General features: G+C 34.6%; 1 protein-coding gene across 3 annotated transcripts; it reads left to right on the forward strand.

Moving 5' to 3' along the window:
* Positions 1-2,310: 2,310 nt before the first annotated feature.
* Positions 2,311-19,123, forward strand: prlrb (prolactin receptor b). Of its 3 annotated transcripts, none has more exons than XM_028033066.1 (10): positions 2,311-2,452; positions 3,112-3,213; positions 6,140-6,296; positions 8,991-9,123; positions 10,607-10,776; positions 14,524-14,690; positions 15,675-15,816; positions 15,915-16,011; positions 17,378-17,447; positions 17,552-19,123. In XM_028033066.1, exons 3-10 carry the CDS (start codon positions 6,236-6,238, stop codon positions 18,272-18,274), a joined length of 1,563 nt encoding a protein of 520 aa, XP_027888867.1. In that variant the 5' UTR covers positions 2,311-2,452; positions 3,112-3,213; positions 6,140-6,235; the 3' UTR covers positions 18,275-19,123. The 3 variants fall into 3 exon arrangements, with proteins under 3 accessions (XP_027888867.1, XP_027888869.1, XP_027888868.1); XM_028033068.1 differs by having other exon boundaries at positions 2,331-2,452; positions 3,132-3,213; XM_028033067.1 differs by lacking the exon at positions 3,112-3,213 and having other exon boundaries at positions 2,331-2,452.
* Positions 19,124-19,342: the final 219 nt, after the last annotated feature.

The following is a 19,342-nucleotide window of genomic DNA, read 5'->3' on the forward strand; positions in this document are numbered from 1 at the left end:
AGAAGTTGGTAGTAACTAGTAACTTCTACTCTACTTTCAGATCTAGCTTTACCACATACATTTTTATTTTTAAGTTCTAATATTATAAAGTATTACTCTTCCCACAGTGAGTAACTTAATTAAAGAAGAACAGATATGTTTTAACCACAAATGCACCAGATATAAACACCAACTGTTTAACTAATAATTAATTAATTTATAATTAAAATTGCATTGTACTGTAAACTTACAGTTTATGTTGCAGTGAGACTTCTTGTTTTTGCACAGGCTTTGCTTTAATGTTATTTTTTTATTTTCTGAGTTTTTTTGTGCCATTTGGAAATCAAGTGAATAAAATAAACACTACATATTGCCACAGAAAATACTTTTCTTTTTTTGTTTTAGTCTTTAGAATACCAGAATTTGTGCATAACGTTACTTTTAAATCATCAGTTACTAAGTATTTAAGTAAACGTTTTATTAAATACTTGTTTTTCTTCTTGGATTTTACTTTACATTTTGCTTTTACTTGAGTAATAATATACTGAAATAGTGCAACTCTTACTTGAATATAATTTTGGGTACTTTAACTACCTTTGTTGGAGAGCATCTTTAATAAAATAGACCAGAGAAAATGGGAACAAAAAAAAGGTCTTACTAACAAGTTTCATATTTAATTTTTGCTGTGTTATGTGTTGACACATCACTGGCTTATTCATTAAGTTTGGGAGGTTTTTTTGTGTCAGTGATTAATAAGTCACTGACTCTGGTCAGTGGCTTCAGAGGCAAAAGAAATTCCTTAAAAAACAGAAAATTGTTTTTAAAAGGCTTTTAAAAAATCTGGCTTCTTAGAAACACTTGGAATATAATTTCATGTTAATATCAGAGTAAAAGTCGAAATATAAAAAAACTAATGAAATCCCTCCTGACCTTTCATAAATTTTACCAATCCAAATCAAGACATGTAAGAAGCTATTGAATTTTACTCTTGAATTTCAAATTAATTCAAATTAAAAAGGAGCAGAACATCTATTTTTTCTACTTCAAAGCATAGACATTGCTTTTTAGTGATGTTTCTTAATTGAAGATCATCTTGTGTATGTTTGCAGACATGGATGGACATATGACAGAGTGGAGCAGAAATGAGGGTTTCCACAGATGCATGGTGGTGTTCTCCTTGCTCACATGAATCATGGGAAATTCAAAATATGCTGCATTAAAAACAATATTCTGCTGCACATGGAGACACTTTATGCTGTTCTTATTCATTTATATTTTATAATAATTATACTTTTAGTATATTTAAATATAATTAATATTTTGTAATAATAATATAAAACAATAATACAAATAATAATAAATAAAATTAAAGGTAAATGTAATTTTATTTATTTAGCACATTTTCAGCAAAAAGGCAATACAAAGAGGTTTACATGAATGAAAAGGAAATACAAACAAAATAACAAACCAAAGGAAAGAGCAAAAGAAGAAAGAATGCAATGTTAAATTACATTTAATGAATAAAAATAAAACTAATAATAAGTTTGTCATTAGAAAATGCATGATATAAATTGATCTAAATGAGATTAAATAGAATTTTGTGACAAAATGTCAGATTATATCATATCCATAATTTACCATATTATTACTTGTTGTTTTTGACCCATAATCACTATATTTATCATTTTGATATTAGCACTTGACAAAATGTCATGTTTGCTACTATTGGTGACTGTATGATGATGTTTCTATTACTTTTTAATTTTGTGTTTTTATGATGTAAAACTCTTTGAACTGTCTTCTTGCTGAAATGTGCTATACAAATAAACTGTATTATTATTATTATTATTATTATTATTATTATTATTATTATTATTATTGTCAAAAGTTTTTGTCTGGAGGTGGAAGTATTTAAAATATTCAGCAGATTTTAAAGGAAGATAAAAAACGTGTTAACTGTCAGTTACATCGGAGTCAAACTGATTAACTCGTTTAAAATTTTAAGGTTTCCTGTCTGGTAACATTGCAACAGTCACGCAGGTAAAACGCACCTTTCTTCTGCGGTCGCGATGCGTTCAAAGCCGTCCGCCTTTTCTCGGCGGACTGAAACAGGTAGGCTATCATATCTGAGTGATTGCTTGAGATTGTGTTATTTTCATATATAATATTTATTTAACATCTAACATAAATTAAGTGACAGCATCAAAAGTGAAAGCGCGTGTTTGGAGCTCTTTGGAAAACTTGGCGAAGTGACGAATCTCGCCGTGTTTGCCATCTCCGCCGGCTCTCAGGTGGGCAGGTCGTGCGCCGGCAGCTCCTCCCTTTCCCGGTGATTCACCTCTCCGGCTCCTCATAAGCGGTCATACCTGAGTCGTGTGGCTCAGAGGGGGTTGCCAGGTGAGAGCAGGTCTTCCGCTGCGATGTAACATCTGAGGAAGAGCTTGATAAAGATCGTCCACAGTCCTGCGAGGCGGTGAGTCCCTCCTCTGAAATGTTTAAATGCAACAGAGAAACTGCTTTTTAAATGTTTATGATGATCAAGCGCATTTTTAATAGTTATATAATCAGCTGTTTATCAATAATTTGGGATGTTTTTCTGTAAAAGGGGCGTGCGCGTGAGTGTGGACGCGTGCGCAGGCTTAAGCAACACGATGTAATCCAACACCATGTAGTGACATGCATCACACGCGTTACTATAACTGAGTGTCCTGTAATCATGAATTTAGTTAGATTAAATTCTGATTTTAAAATAATGATTCTGCCATCACATTGATGTTTAACAAAGATTATTTAAAGGAAGTAATGTGTGTTATTATGGATATTGTAAGCATATTTTCTAACCAAGAAGCAGAATAAAATAATCATATGTGAAAGGCTGCTGTGTTGGAGTGAGGTTAATAAATAGAGCAGCATGGAAACACCGTTTCCTTGGTGACCATTTCTCCAACAATATTTTTAGTATGTGCTTTTCAACGTCAAATATAATGGTTATAATTTACTCTGGCTGTTCAGATCCTCACTAAATAACTTTATTATCTTTTTTTTTTCAATGAGACTAAATTGTTTCAGGGTTAAGGCTAAAACAATTTAAGCAGTGACAGTTTAACAGTTGGTTTTATTTTTTACATGCAGTTTGTTTCGTCTGCTCCCAGAGTTGGAAAGAAGGAAATCAAGCTTCATGCAGGGCCTGCCTAACGCACCAGGAAGCAATCCTGTTGAAACTTGCCAGAGCAGGTGTAGTTACACAAAACTGAGTTTGTTGTCGCTGTGTATGAAAGAAAGAAAGAAAAAACAAAGAACAAATGTTCAGAAAGCTACAGACACACACATCATTGCATATACACTTTATATTTCTCCTGAGGAAGACAAATTACGCCTTTCAAAGTTGTCAGCCTGTGAAAAAGCTACTTTGAGGTCTTTAGTGTTCCCTTTGCGTCAGTGAATTTCCTGTAAGTGTAGAAACATGTGGAGCAAGCAGCAGAGCAGTCACTCTGACATGAATTTGCAGCTTGAATGTCAGCACTTCAGAGCCCACATTGACTGAGTATGTCTGTATCTGGACCTGCAACATGTAAATAAACATGAACTCCTTGGAATAGGGAAGTACATAATGTTATCTCAAGTGAATCTGTGTTTGTCAGACATGCTAATCAAGAAACTACACAGTGTAGCAATTATCCCGATAGCACAACGTGATGATTCAATTTAACTTAAAATTGCAACACAGCGGTTTTTGCATTCAGTCCAGCCAAACAAAATCTAAAGCAAAGTGGCTCTTTGAAACAAAATAATCTGTTTTTATATATTTATTTTGATTTTTAAATAAGAAAACAAGAAATTTAATTTCATACATTTCTTTCTACAAGTGTTATGCATGTCTGGGAAAATGTAAAAATTATATTTACATTTTAAAACATGGCTAATGTCTTGAGAAAGTTATTGGTAGCCACAGTGGAATGAAGGCTTGTCGTCACAATAACACATTTTGCTGGATAATAAATTGCCCCAGTAATTATTCCCATAAACAACATTATTATTGTTTTGAGACCATTTTCAAGTAATATATCAATAATGCCATAGTACCGTAATTCAAGTGCACCCCTTCAAAGCCTAATAGACTTTGAATATCCAACAACCAAAAACAATAAATAAAAAGGAAATAAAAACTATACACAATCAAAACCTTAAATAAATTGGATTATGAAGTCTTTGTAAACACAATTGCACTTTAAAAATGATAAAACATCAGAAATGATCAAGGTCATTTTAATTTATCTTGCGATTAATTGATTAATTGCTGGGTTAGTGGAGCAGCTAAAGTCATTTAATTGTCTTTTTATTGTCTGTTGATCAGAAAAGACAGATTGAGATCTAACAGGATGGCCAATAATTTTCTAACAGAATCTAGTTATTTTCTACAGAGGCCCCCAGAGGCAAAAAATTTTATTTTTGCATTACCTCAAATACATCCTGGTTTATTTTGTGTGCACTCGTAATTTTAACAAATGTCTATATATGTACACCTTTAAAACGTGTTTCTCCATTCTTCACTCTTTGGTACAGAAACTGGTTGAAAATTGATCTACTTGCGTGTTCATGTTTGTTTGTGTAAGGTGGAGATGGGACTGCTCATGAAAATGCTCCTTTATTAACCATTCAGACTGAAAGACAAAACTGTCAGATGACTTTATTACCCCGTGAAAATAACTAAAAAATAATAATCCAAATAGGTTGGATGTATTTTTCTCTCTTTCTCATGGAAAGTTTCTGTTTATATCTTAGAAGGAATGGAAAGAGAAAGAATGATTGACCTGTTTTACTGTAAATTTTGCACATATGTTTGTGGTGCATTTGTATCCTAAAGTAAAATATATAAAATTTCAAATATTACACTAACGAGATATTAAGGTTCATGGAAAAAGCTTAGATTGTAGCAGAAAGACTTCCAGTATTCAAGATGTTGCATTAACTGACTAATACAACATTGTGAGAGAACAAAAACAATTTGCGATGTAACGCAAAAGAAAAAAAAATTAAATTCAAAAATACTTTATTGATCCCAAAGGGAAATTAAATGCCATTGAAACTCATTCATTCTTCAGAGTTATTGTAGATGTTGATGGCTGTTGGCAGGAAGTAGCAGTCTGTATTACAGCGAATTTGAAGAAGCCTCTGACTGAAGACACTCTGTTTTCGCCATTTCCCCTGGGGGGCGACATAAATTTCCGTAGGAAAGTCTGATCTGGAATTGAAATTGAACAGAACCATCAGATAAATGAAAGAGTGACAATGTTTTCAATGAAGGCATGATAAAACGGATTTTAGAAAGTTTATTGACCCCAAAGAATCAAAAAAATCACAAAAAGTATCGTAAACAAAGTTATATTTACTCAATTACATTTACTTGAGTAACTTTTAGAAGTATTTTTTACTATGCTGTATGCTGGAATTTTATTATAAAGTGTCGTTTCTCTTACTTGAGTAAAATTTCTGGATTTTCTATCACCAGACACAGACACACAGCTGCAGTTTTCGTTAAAGTTGAACGAAACTCATTTTGAAAAATTTTGTTTGCCTGATTTTGTAATTTGTTGTTATTTATATGAATTATTGTCATTTTGGTTCTTAAAATACCAAAATTTCCACTTAACTTCACATTTTGCCCGGTCTTATGTATTTTTTAAATATTAAATTATGTATAATTTTATCAGTTTATCAGTTCTTGAGTAGACCTTTTACCAAATACTTTTTTACTCTTACTTGAGTAATCTCTTAGATGGCTACTTTTTACTTTTATTTGAGTAAAAATATATTGAAGTAGTGCTACTTTTACTTGAGTATAATTTCTGTGTACTCTGTCCACCTCTGATTGTAAAATACACCGTAACCCTCTTTCAGCCAGCTGACAGAACAGTGTGCAGCAGCACTTCCCTGCGTTCATCTCTCTAGTACTTTCACTCACATCTTATTTAAAGCACAACAGGATATATGACTGAACATTTTCGTAGTTTCGTCTTCAGTTAGCGGTCAATGCCTCTACCTTCACTTTTTTTCAAGCTTCCTGTAATCCCGTCACATCCCAACTCTTCAGTTTGAATATCATGTTTCATTATTGTGTGGATTAAATGTGATGTTTTCCCTGCATGTCTCTGTGTGTCAGGTGTAAACAAGACGCCCAGCTGAGCCCCGTGTTTACGGTACCTCATTGAGGACATGCTGCTGGTTTCTCTTGGCTGTGTCGGTGTGTGACGCCAGGATGAGGACGCACCTCGGTTTGGTTATGCTCTGTGTGATGTCAGCGGCCGGAGTTTGCAGCAGTAAGTTAACATTTGATATTCATTTTGTCAGAAGGTTGTGTTGAAAGTGGTTGTTTTATTTTTATTTTTGAACTGAAGGCAGAATCTAAATACAAGCAGTTATATTTCTTGCACATCTGTCCTCTCTGTGAACTGAGGTTCAGTTTTTCCATCAAAGCAAGTGGCTTGTTTTACTCTGTATTCACAGCTTTTAAGTGACTGAAGGATATTTAATCTGTTTTAATTTTGCAATTCAAAGCTTAAACACTCAAGTTTCTTTCCATGAAACCATAGATCACAAAAGAGCAGAAAGATAAGAAGGTTGTGTGTGACGTGTGCTCTGACTCAAAGTTTTTTCAAATCTGCTTCATAGAGAAATGAAAAAGATGGATTGAATAGCCTCCACTTGAAGCTGGTGTTTTCATTTTTATGGAGATTATTTCAGGGCTACCTTGACATTTATCTCTGTGTGACTTTCGCACTTCCTCTCTCCCACTCAGGACAATGGCGCTGTGTTGCGACATAGTGTCATATTTTACCAATCATTGCTCTTCTCCCTTATCTTTACATCTCTCTGTAGCTCACAAACCTCTTTAGAGCTTGTCTCCTTTAGACTTTAAAACAAACACTCTAGCAAAGCTGCTTGTTGCTGCAAAATTATCAGTTTCTCTGATTTTTCGGACTATAAGCTGCTACTGTTTTCCCACGCTTTGAACCATGCAGCTTGTAGCCCGGTTCGGCTTTTCTGTGGGTTTTTCTCCAACCGTCAGGGCGCTCTTTAGCAGAAAGTGAATCATTGGAAGTCAAAATTGGAAATAAAAAAAAAGAAAGTGCTGATTTTCATTTAGAACAAGCACATGCTAGCAGCAGGCACCACGGAGAAATGTTTTCAAACTCATACCCCCTCATCAAGGAAACAACACGAAGAAGTTCATATGATGCAGCTTTTAAGTTAAAGGCTATCAATCTGGCAGTACAAGTCGATAAATTAGACATATACCTTTTCAAATGTACTTATCTTGTATTTATTAGGATTTACATTTTCATTGAAGAAGATGATTCTGCATGCTTCTCTATATCGTAAAATTCTTCTTCTGGGGTGGCCAGCATTTTTCAATAGGGGGCTATGGCCCCCACTAACCCTCCCTTTGGGGTCACCACTGACAGAGAAGCAATCTAAGACTTCCTAGTTTTGTACCTGACCTTACAATAAGGCCCAACAAATCATATATTCTTACATCATGGATTGCCAAACAAAACAAATGAGGCTTTTTCAGCATCTGTTTCTACAATCTGAGTGTTATAAATCTAGCGCTCTGTGGTTCCAGTCACTGATCTGAGGTGCTGTTTTTGCTACAATCCTGGGTGTTGGGCATGTATTTAATGACTTTTACATAAAATATTTTCCTACTTGTTAAAACTGTGTTGGATTTTACAGAATTTATGGACTTCTGTGAAGACAGATCCATCAGAGAAACATCAAAATAGAACTACTTTGAAATCAAAGACTGTAGCAACCCAGACTAAAAGGACGTGAAAATGTTACAACTCCATAGAGTTAAAGATCAGCTAATTAAAATAAATCACTCAGCGGTAAAGTGGACAGGTCCTTTTCTAGTTAGCAGTTAAAAATCACTACTGACAGTTTTGGTTTTGGATTACTTTTCTCATTTTTTGTCAATTTGAAAAAAAATGTTTTGTAAATGAATTACTTTGTTGAAGAGTTTGGGCTATTTTTCAGTACAAATCAGTTCTGTTTGCAATGCAGCAATACTCCTCTAGAATTATTCAGATTTTTCATACATTATTTTATTTCATTTTAATTCAGATAGTTTATAAGTTTTGTGGTATAATAAAGTTTTTGCTATTATTTTTATTTTATAACAGGTTGCTTTATTCTGTACTTTGTATTTTTTACTGTATACTTATAACATTTGAGGGTTTTTTTTCATTTTTTAATTTATTTTGTATAGCAGGGTATCGGACAAAAACAAACAAACAAAATTGCAAGAATAAAGTGGTAATATTACAACTTTATTCTCATTATTTTAACTACTCTTGTACAACTTTTTAAAATTTTATTATGTCTTGTATTTTTATTTTTTATTTTTTATTTTCTTCCTGATATTATAAAATAATATTAACAATAAAAACTAACTAACCTCAAATTCAGGGCCAGGCTATGGAAATAAAAAAGTAAAATAATAATAATAATAATAATAATAATAATAATAATAATAATAATAAGAGGATAAAGTCATAAAATTATGACTTTATTTTTGTAATACTATGACTTTTTAATTTATTTTAAAAAGTCTAATACTGTCATTTTTTAAATTATGTTTTAAATTTGTTTTATTTTTATATTTGGCTTTTTATTACATTCATCTTACTGTATGAGTTTGACCTCTGACAAATTAATCTGAAAATGACTTCATGCTGTCACCTTCAATTTGTGTACTGTTTAAAGAAACTGATAGATTTTACATAATAAAAGCATATTTTTGTTTATTATATGTTGAAGAAAGTACGTCTTCAGAACTAGGTGACACTTTTAAAATGTACTGAAAGCTCTGGATACAAACTAACTTTGACTGAAGATTACAAATCATACATAATTACATGAGGTAAACAACAACAAGCATTATACTCATAATGCAGGGGCCCAGAGTGGGAATTAACATTCATGATTTGTTTGCCACTCTTGTTGCCCAGGTACATCTGCGCCAGAGAGTCCCAGACAATTTGACTGCAGGTCCCGAGAGAAGGAGACATTTTCCTGCTGGTGGGAGCCAGGCTCTGACGGAGGGCTGCCGACTGAATATCGCCTCTTCTACGAGATAGAAAAGTCAGTATATTCTACATATTTTGACCTTTTTGTCTTGAATCAGCAGGTCACAGTTCAGACAGACGATGGGAAAAAGGGGAGTGGCATACGGCACAGTTTCTCAGTTGGGGTTTATACGCTGTATATTTTGTTTGTTTTAGCCACAAGGCCACCAGATGGCCCTTAGAGTTCCCGATAAGTTTATCAGCTACAATGATGGGAGTAAGACACATTTTTAGTTGCTCCATAAATGAGCGGAACTACCAAAACTATCAAGTCCTTCTGTGGGTAAAAAGTGAGCACATATTTTATTGGTGAATGAGTTCACATCCTCATTTAAAACCCTGAACTCACCTGTGAGAGCTTCAGCTGCTCTGACCTCACATTAATATTAGTAATTGTAGCTTAAAGGGGAGCTATTATGCAAAATTCACATTTTGCATGTGTTCGTACTTGCATTTGGGTCTCCATGTGCTTAAAAAAACACCCAGCCAGTTTTGGGCAATAAATTAATGGTTTTTGGTGTCTGGAAAATGACCATCTCAAAAATCTCTAGAATTCCCAAATCAGCAGGCTCTGCCCCTCACCTAGCAACCCAAGTGGAGCCCAGCCTGTTACCGAGCAACCCCAGCAAAGCCCAGCCCTTCACCTAGCAACAAAGTTTGGCCAGCTGGTTTTGTTGTTGATTTACCATACAGAAACCACTTGTTGCATTGTTGATGGTTGTGCAGGAGGCTCTACTTCGTCTTTTCAAAGACGGTTGTATAATGGCGCGTCTGTTTGCAGCCATTTTTATGAAATGTATATGTTGCATTGTAAGGCCTGGCCAGCAGCAGCTTATTTGGATAATTTTTTTTACAATTAGTTTTTATGATAGCATCCACACTTCCTTTTCAACAGGAGTCTTTTCTTACTTTCGCCACATGCTTGCTCAGAATGATGGGTTGCTGCAAAAATCAATGACTTGGTATAGTCCACTGGGCGTACTAAGTTTTTTTTCTAGTTTCTCATTCAAATATCTTAGTACATTTGAAATACCAACTAAGTTACAAGTAACTTTTCAGCAAGATGTAGGATCTTGTTTAAAGTAAATAATTCCTTATTGTATATTTAAAAAACAGTAGCTCCTCTGACAGTTTATTAATTTAGTTATAAATTAATAACCATTTATTAAAAATTGGGGCCAACATGTCACACATGTGCATCACTGTTTGTTTCACCATGCTTTATAAATAATCTTGGTATCTTATAACAAAATATTGAACATCCTTTAAAGAAAATCTATCTTTTTTAACTGGTTGGAGACACAAACTTTAATATTTTAGAATGGTGTGTGTAAAAGATGTGTGTTCAGCTGTGCTGATTTCACTGATTAGATGCTTATGAATGAATTTTTGGTTACAGTGAAGGGGTTGATAGCCGAACGTTCTCTTCTTTAAGTTTCTGCAGCAGAGTTTTGCTTCCACTTTCTGCCCAGTAAAGGTCTGGTTTTCCGTTTTTACAGTTTCAGAGGAGTCCGTGAGTGTCCAGACTACGTCTCTGCAGGAGAAAACTCATGTTTCTTTGATAAGAGGCACACTTCCTTCTGGGCTGAGTACATCATGATGGTGGTGGCAACAAATGCCCTGGGGAACGCCTCGGCACAGTTCCAGATACCGGATGTGATGAATTATGGTAAGTCGAGGCCACAAGGCTGCAACCTGTGGCTCTTATTAACTTTGGCAAAAACATACAAATTTAGCCATTTCTAAAAATTTAACAGTAATAATAAACAAATGCAGATTGGCAGATTTTTTAAAACTGGTAGAGTCAGGAATATTTTTTTTAGTTAGTAATTTTTTTATCTTTGGGATGCAAATACTTAAAAAAAAAAAATTATATAAAATGTAAAAGTTAGTGTTCATTTCCTTTTTATGAAACAGTTTGATATAAAAAAAATAAAAGTAGTTTTTCTTTAATTTAAAAATAAAACGATCGTTTAACACATATTTTAAAAATTGCTATCTTGTTTTAAAGGGTCATGTAGTTTTTGGGGCTCTAAACAACTTTGTTTAGCTATACCAAAGGCAGACTACTGACCTCTGACCCCTGACCTACACAGGAAAAAGGAAACTGTAAATATTCAATGAATGACAGAAATGGACATAAATTCATTCAGCATGAATCTGATACAGGTTTTGAGCTCTTAAAGTGTATTTTAACAGTTTTTTTCTAAATGTAATATGAATCTACTGTATTTAGGTAGCACATTTAACTAAATGATTCATTGCATCTGATCTCAATAACACAATTAAGTGTAACATAAAAACATAAACGTACATACATTTTACAAACTCTTAAAATTGTAACTGAAGGCTTCATTGACTCCTTCATTGAAAACATTCATTTAAAATTAATTTAAGCAAGCAAGGCAGATTAACATTATAATATTTACAACTGCTGCAAATAGGGCTGTAAAATTTCCGTAACAAATAAAACATGCACTAAGTAATCATATCACCAAGGACAAATACAAAGACACGACTGAATAAACATACAGTCAACTGAAATTAAGAGGGGCAATGGGCTAGCAGTCTGAATAACAACATCTATCCACAGATATTTCTATAATATGAGCTTTAATTTCCACTTTGGACTTAAAGAAAATCTGGTTTTAGAGCTTTATTGTTTATTCAGGTCCAGCAGACTGAAACAATAAAAAATCGTATTGCAGGGTAAGTTTTTGAAACCATTATGACAATCAAGTTCACAAAGCGAGTGTTGCACGTAGAAGATCATTGTGCAACAGTTTACAGATATGGTGGTGACAGACGAAAGAGATTTTTGTTTCAACAAATTAATTTTGTGATAAGTGTGTAATAAGTTAAGGGAGGAACATGGAGTTCTAAATGGAGCATTTGTTACAATAAAGAGAGGACGTTCATGCTGTTCTGTGAATGATGTAAACATTATCTAAAATTAGATTATAGAAAGTTAAACACTATCCAATTTACCGTACTTAAGAGTAAAATGTAAATCAGATGGTTTACCGTGGTTATTTATTATCTGAGTTCTCAATAACCTTGACAGTTTTTCTTAGGGTTGGACAATATGCCTGAAAGATGCATGTCGACAATTATTTATTGATCAGCTTTTTTTGTTTTAAAGATCTTAAATACTGCCTAACTGGTTGTGTGATTGTATTATGCATAGTTTGCTGTTCAAACATTAATTAATCTATAAATGATCAAGTGTACACTCAAGGAATGATATGTTGTGAATTTTAGGGAATAAAATATTTATTTTCACATTTAAAAAAGGAATTGAACTACTCGTTAATTAGAGTATTTTAATGTGTTGCATAAATTGTATTAAAAAGGCTGAATTGGTTGAATGAAATGTCTGCAGAATGTGGCATTTTATTATCTGATTAATCAATTAATCATTCAGATAATGAATTACTTGATTAATTGTTAGTTGTAGCCCTACATCTTACTAAAATAATCTGCATTCTGTTGTTAAAATAGAATATATAACTAATCTATATATTTTTGAAAGAAAATAGTTTAAAATGGCAATACAAGGTGAAATGTAGTGAAGTAATAGTTTGATTCCTAAAACTATTATTATTTCTTGGCTTACTATTGAAAGTTTATGACTAGCAACATTAAATCCTTATTATTGTTCTCATGTTGTGATATCTTTGTCTATAAAAGGTAAATTCATAAAGTCCTTTTTAAGAATATCCCTGGAATATTATGAATCTAAAAAGTAAAATGTCAGTTCAGGATACAAACACTGCTGACCTTCACTATGAGTTTATGCAGAAAGAAATCAACACAGTTGAGAATTATCTTCATATAGCGAGCTAATGATTGGCTCGGTTTTATTGGCTGCCCTGCCGTCTTGAGCGCAGGGAGGAATGGAAAAGTACTGCGAGACGAGCGAACAGCAACAAACAAAACTAAAACAGAATGAGGTAGAACAGGTTCAAGCCCTCTACATGTTGTGTACAATCACAGATCAGATTTCACCACCGTTGTTTGGTTATAAAAGTGGCTGCGCATGTCAATTCCGTCTCGTTAAAGCTAATAGTTACGTTATTTAGGTAGATTTTATTTTTTTATTTTCTGTACTGAATCCATGTGCAAAGAAATCACCCGATTAGTGAAAAGTGGGTAATTTTTTCTTGCATATAGTCCCACACCTTCACCCGCTTGTCTTCTCCACTTGCCAAAACAAGAAGGAGAAACATGTATTAATAACATGAAAGAAAGCTATAGGAAAGCAATTTAATGTCAGACCTTCACAGAACAGCTGGATTTATGCTAAGAGATTTTTTAGACAAATAATAGCATCATGAAGACCAAGCAGAGATCTGTTTCTTAAGTGGGAGAATTTGTTTTACATATTTTTAAGTGCAGTTTTACACTGCAAAATAAAAAAATCTTACCAAGTAGTTTTGGTCTAGTTTTACTGAAAATATTTCAGTAACAACAAATGACACAAAACTAACTTGCAAATAATTTTTCAGCAAGTTATAGTGGCTTGTTTTAAAGCTGCAGTGTGTAACTTTCATTAAAAAAAACATATTTGTTAAAACTGTCATGTTGTGACGGTTCGGTATGAGACAGATAATCTGTGAAAAGATAAAGCTGGTCCACTTCCTCCCGGAGCTACAACTGCTGACCAAAAACAACAATCAGAACCAGGAGGAGGGTTTTAGCGCTGTCAATTTGTCTCATGTTCTTGCTGCTAAATATAATGCCAAAGAAACAACTTGCCATTGCGGAAAAATAATTAATTTGCAGTCATCTGTGGCTATGCTAACTAGCCTGAGCTTTCATGCTATGCTAGCTGCAGCTAGCATCGGTTGTTTCTAGTTAGCACTGGAAGAAAACAGAGAGCTCGATTTAATTTTTTTATTTATTTTTTTGTCTCGTACCAAACTGTCACCACATCAACAAATATGTAAACAAATATATTTTTTAATAAAAGTTACATAGCTTTGAGTCAATAATTTCTTAATATTGATGAAAAACTATTTGTTCCAGATTATTGGCAGATTATTTCACTTATAATATGGGGGAAAGGTCTTGTTGAAATAATCTGCTGGTAAAACTAGTAGTTTTTCATCATTCATCATTCAGAATTATTGACTCTAGAAACTAGACCAAAATAGGATTTTGTGTTTTTGCAGTGTATGCTAATATTTGTTCTTCCTCCTATTAGTTCCACTTTCTTGTATTTCTCTGATTGTGAGTAACTAAAGCTCAGATTTGGTCAATATTTGATGTGTTAGACTTTGTCATAACTCAGATCTAAGACACTGACTAAACTTATCCCATTAAGTTTAATATTAGATTTTCTTTTCTAATGGGCAGAGAGGCAGTAAACTTAATGCAGTTATTGACTTTGTTCCTTTTTTTCTTTGGCCGGCAGTGAAGCCCGACCCTCCTGTAAATGTCACAGTGGTGGTGAACAGCAGCGCTCCCAGTCCATTTCTTGAAATAAGATGGAAAAGCCCTCCAAACGTGGACGTCAGAACCGGCTGGGTCACCCCAAAATATGAGCTGAGGGTTAAACAAAACGACAGCAAGGAGTGGAAGGTGAGTGTTTTATGTGAGAGACTGCAAACCGGGCCGTTTAAAGCTGAGAGGCTACTGTACATTTCTTAGTTTCCCAAAGAATTGGCCGTCAAGGTGAAGGTCTACCATCTGTCTCACAATCATTTACAGACTAATTGGTCTCTGGGTTGAACTAAAATCACCCCAGCAGGTTATAACCAAATATTGTTGAACTTTTATCTTCCTTACGTCAGTCTTGTTGCCTCCAGCTTCAGAAGTTTATACTTTTTTATTACTTTATTTTGCAAATTGACTGAAAAAGGCACATATTTGATTGGATTCCATTTAAAGTCAGCTTATTCTGAAATAGATCAGTATGCTGTGATTTAGTCCATATTTGTCAGGTTTTAAAATTATCTATTTAAATATATATATATATGTGTGTTTAAAAGGGACCTATTATACAAAATGTTTGTTTTTCTGCTTCCATTTGGGTCTCAACTCCTTCTAAAAACAACGCAAGTGCTTATAAAACTTCACCCAGCTCTTTGTAGCAATAAGTTAATGTTTTATGTTGTCTGAAAATTGAGCCGCTTTAAAGACCTTGAGATTGTTAAATCGCATTTGACAGGCATTCCGCCGTTACCTAGTAACCCCAGTCAAGCCCTACCCCGTTACCTAGCAACCCAAGCAGAGCTCCAGCATGTTTGGTCAGGTTGTTAAACCTCTGTATGGAAAAGACAAGTAAAAAAGTAAGGAAGAGAATGAGTAAGGAATGAAAGAAAGAGAAAGGAAAAGTAAGGAATGATAGAAAAACTAAGGAAAAAAAGAAAAAGAAAGTAAAGAATGAAAGAAAGAAATTAAAAGAGAGTGAGGGATAAAAGAAAGAAAACAAAAGGGAGTAAGGAATAATTTCCTTCATAGTGTCTTAAACAGTCAGTTAAAATTAACTCCCATTTAACACTGCGTTCAATGTGTGACCTTTAAACAACCTGTGGTATATTTTTCTTTCTGTGTTTTGTCCAGACAGTAGATATAGGTGCACAAACCTTTTTTAATTTTCACAACGTCGAGCATGGGCTCCTCTACATGGTTCAGGTTCGCTGCAATCTAGACTACGGAAAATGGAGTGAGTGGAGCAACACTATATTTGCTAAAATTCCTAAACGTAAGTATTAAAAACGCATTTCCTCCTTCTCAGACTGTAAACCCACTGGGGTAACTGGAAGTAAAATATTTGCTTTCTTTTATTTTTTCTCTATTTAGATCATCAGCTTGAGAAATACTTTTGGATTTTTGTTTTTGTTTTCTCCTTGATTCCTTTGTTGACAGCTATGTACATCCTAGTGCTGAAGAGGAAAGTGTAAGTATCAAATAAGGTTTTGGGTTTTATATATCAGGACATGCTGTAGCAAAACATTATCTAAAAAATGTTTGCTACCTACGGAAGAGGATTAGGGCCACCGAAAAAAAAAAAAAATTATATAAAAATAAATAAATAAATAAATCATTATTATTATTTATCAAATAAAGATGAAGATCGAATAGGAAAGCCAGCGCCAACTATTGACCCTTTGCAACTACGTCACTTAATCAATCAGGCGCCGTGATGGAAACCGGAAGTTAGGGACGGGAATATTGAACAGAGCAGCTGAAATTGTTTTCCAAAGTCGTTTTCGCCAGTTTATTCATGGCGTGTCCTTGTTCAAGTCGAGCTAATTTGTCTGTGAATGTCACTCACCTGGTTGGTGCTAATAGATGGTGATATTTACAGAAGTTTGAACTAGCTAGCTTAGAAACCGACCCATTCCATACTAAATAGAAGCTGTGTTAGGTTACAGATATAGATTAGCATTGGTTGTTTTTACCTCTGTCGTGACGGAGTTCTGGAGAGCCTGACGTCACGTCAACATTATTAACCTGATATAATAAAAGTGTAGTTTTCTTCACATTGTTTCAGTTCAGCTTTCTGAATATTCCCACAGTTTATCAATCAAGATTGAGTTCTGGGATTTGACTGGACCATTTGCAACACATAGCCAATTTGTTTGTTGTCTTGTTGATGAAAGTTTGTATATCTGACAAAACTTTGATATACAGAAGAGATAAAGACTGCAAGGTGCCAAAGTCGGAGTTTCAAATCAGAGTTTTGTTGATTCTTTCATTCGTTTCTTTCTTTGTTCTGTCTTTCTTCTTTTACTCTATTTCATTTTTCTTTTAGTTAATTTTTGTTTTTTCTTCTTTCCTCTTTTTTCTCCCTCCTTCTGTTCATTCCTCCCTCTCTCTTTTTCTGTCATTCCTTTGTTTCTTTCTTTCTTTACTCTGTTCTTTTCTGTTTTGTTTCTCTTTCTTTCTTTACTCTTTTTTGTTCTTTTCTTTCTCTATTCTTTCTGCCTTCCTTCTTTCCTCCCTCACTTTCTTTTCATATCTTTCTTTCATTACTCTGTTGTTTTTCTATTCTTTCTTGCTTTCTTTCATTTCTTACTCTCCTCTCTTCCTTCCTTACTTCTTTTACTATTCTCCCTCTTTTTTTACTCTCTCTATTTATTTATCTCTTTATTGAGGAAATCACAGTTACTTATAGTTAGCAACAAAATTTGAGACCATTTGTTTTTAAAACACAGTTTTTCCATTTGGGTTCATCTTTATTAAATAAATAATAACTGTATTAAACTCTTATTGTGCTTTCAAATGTAATTTTGTTGAATATTGTTTTTGTTGTAACTCAGTGTGAAGCAGTGTCTCCTCCCTCCTGTTCCTGGTCCGAAGATAAAAGGAGTCGATGTTCATCTTCTCAAGGTAACAATGCGCTTTGTTTTTGTTGTTTGCTTAAAAAATATAAACATAAACAAATGAAAAACTGCTTCTGCCTTTTTAATAACGTCCTACTTCAACGTTTCCAGAGTGGTCAATCAGAAGACGTGGTAAACGCTCTGACTGGGAACCAGAACTTTCCTCCCATGGCGGCCTGGACGGAGCAGGTGGAGGACTTCCTGCTGGTGTCAGACAGCGACGAGTGGCTGCTGACTGATACCTTCGCATCTGAAGAAAAGAAAGATATCTTCATCATTCCTGCCAGTTTACACTTAGGATTAGAAATCCAATGCGGGGACTCGACTGTCGATCTGAACACCTGGGAAAAAACCGATGACAGCAAAGAGGAAACAAAGAGCAACTTTTTAAACACGGAGCCAATAAATCTTCCAATTGAGAAACAGGAATGTCTGAGTGGGGAGGAAGTGTCCATCCAGCCAAACACCAGCTATGTGGACATCCAGCAGCGACCGACCCTGACTGACTACAGCAGGGTGAAAGAGGTGAACGGCGACACCATCCTCATCCTCAATGAAGAAGAAATTCCTCACGGTTCGGACGCTGTGAAGGTGAAAAGGGAGGTGAGCGTGCCAGATGACTACAGCAGGGTCAAAGAGGTGAACAGCGACGTGGTTTTCCTGGAGAAAGGCGACTCCGCTGACGGATGCTGTAAGAAAAAAGGAGACCACTACACTGACTGGACCAATCAGAAACCGATAATGCCTCATGACAGCGAGCTCAGCAAAGGGTTTTGCTCGAAAATGATCGCAAACGGATACGTAGATTCTGTTCCCTCCTTTTCTGTTAAGTAAACTTTTGATTGTAATGAGGCGTAGGACACTGATGATGCCATGTGCTATTATTTCTGCTATCAGCAACAAACGAGACATTATTGAATTGGATGGGATGCAGCGGCTGCTATCCAGAGAGGAATTTATTTATCTATTGTAATCAGAGAGGAAAAAATAATTGTTTTGGCCACCGTTCGCCATTTAAAGTTTCAGCAGCTCTGCGCTGTTGAAAGGATTTAAAAACTGAGAAGTTTTGTGGATCTGGTAGAGTGACATTTATCAGTGGGATATTATCACTGAGTTCAGACTCTTACTGTAACCCAAAGAGGAGCGTTTGGTCAAAATGACCCACCTAACAACTAAAAACCCTCCGCTGGTCCTGAAAGTAGCTTTTTGGAACTTGATGTTTAATACAGCAGCAACTAAAATGTTCAAATCAAAGCGGAGAGACTCAAAAGGAGTTTTAAATGGACTCCTTACCTCTCTTCAAGCACTTACAGAAATGTCATTCTGCAAGGACTCCTGTCAATCTGAATGTTTGATTTATATTTGCATTAAATAAGAAGATAAATCTTTAGCACCTCAGCAAAAAAGAGTTGCAATTGTTGAACTTATTAAATATTGTCCGTTGTTTCTGTCTGCGTGCAGTAAGTCCTAGCAGGTCTGGTTTATCTGAGAAGTGTGCACCTGATAAACCTGTCTGCTTAGTTCTTGTTTTCGGTCTCGTTACACTCTACATCAGAGTATCAACAGCACTAACTTGTTTATTGTGGTGACAAAATGTGAGAAGCTAACACGCTCAGCTCTTCTTCCCACTGGATGAGAGTTTAATTTCAGTCGAATCACAAATAAAAACAGCTTATTCTCACACTTCTGCTGTCTGATTCAGAAAAGAGTTTAATTTTTGCTATTAATTTAAAGTGAATTTGACCTAAATAAGTTCTGGTTTGTCACTTATTGTCTGACTCCTGTAAAATATTTTAGATTAAAAAGAAGAATAGCAATCAATCGGTCCTTGATCAGGTGTGTGGAGGTCAACAGGTCCATGAATGCCAGATATGTTCTTATCAGCGATACTCTGCAGCTTAG

Source organism: Xiphophorus couchianus, chromosome 12 (assembly GCF_001444195.1).
Source record: "Xiphophorus couchianus chromosome 12, X_couchianus-1.0, whole genome shotgun sequence".
In the NCBI taxonomy this organism is placed as follows: Eukaryota; Metazoa; Chordata; class Actinopteri; order Cyprinodontiformes; family Poeciliidae; genus Xiphophorus; species Xiphophorus couchianus.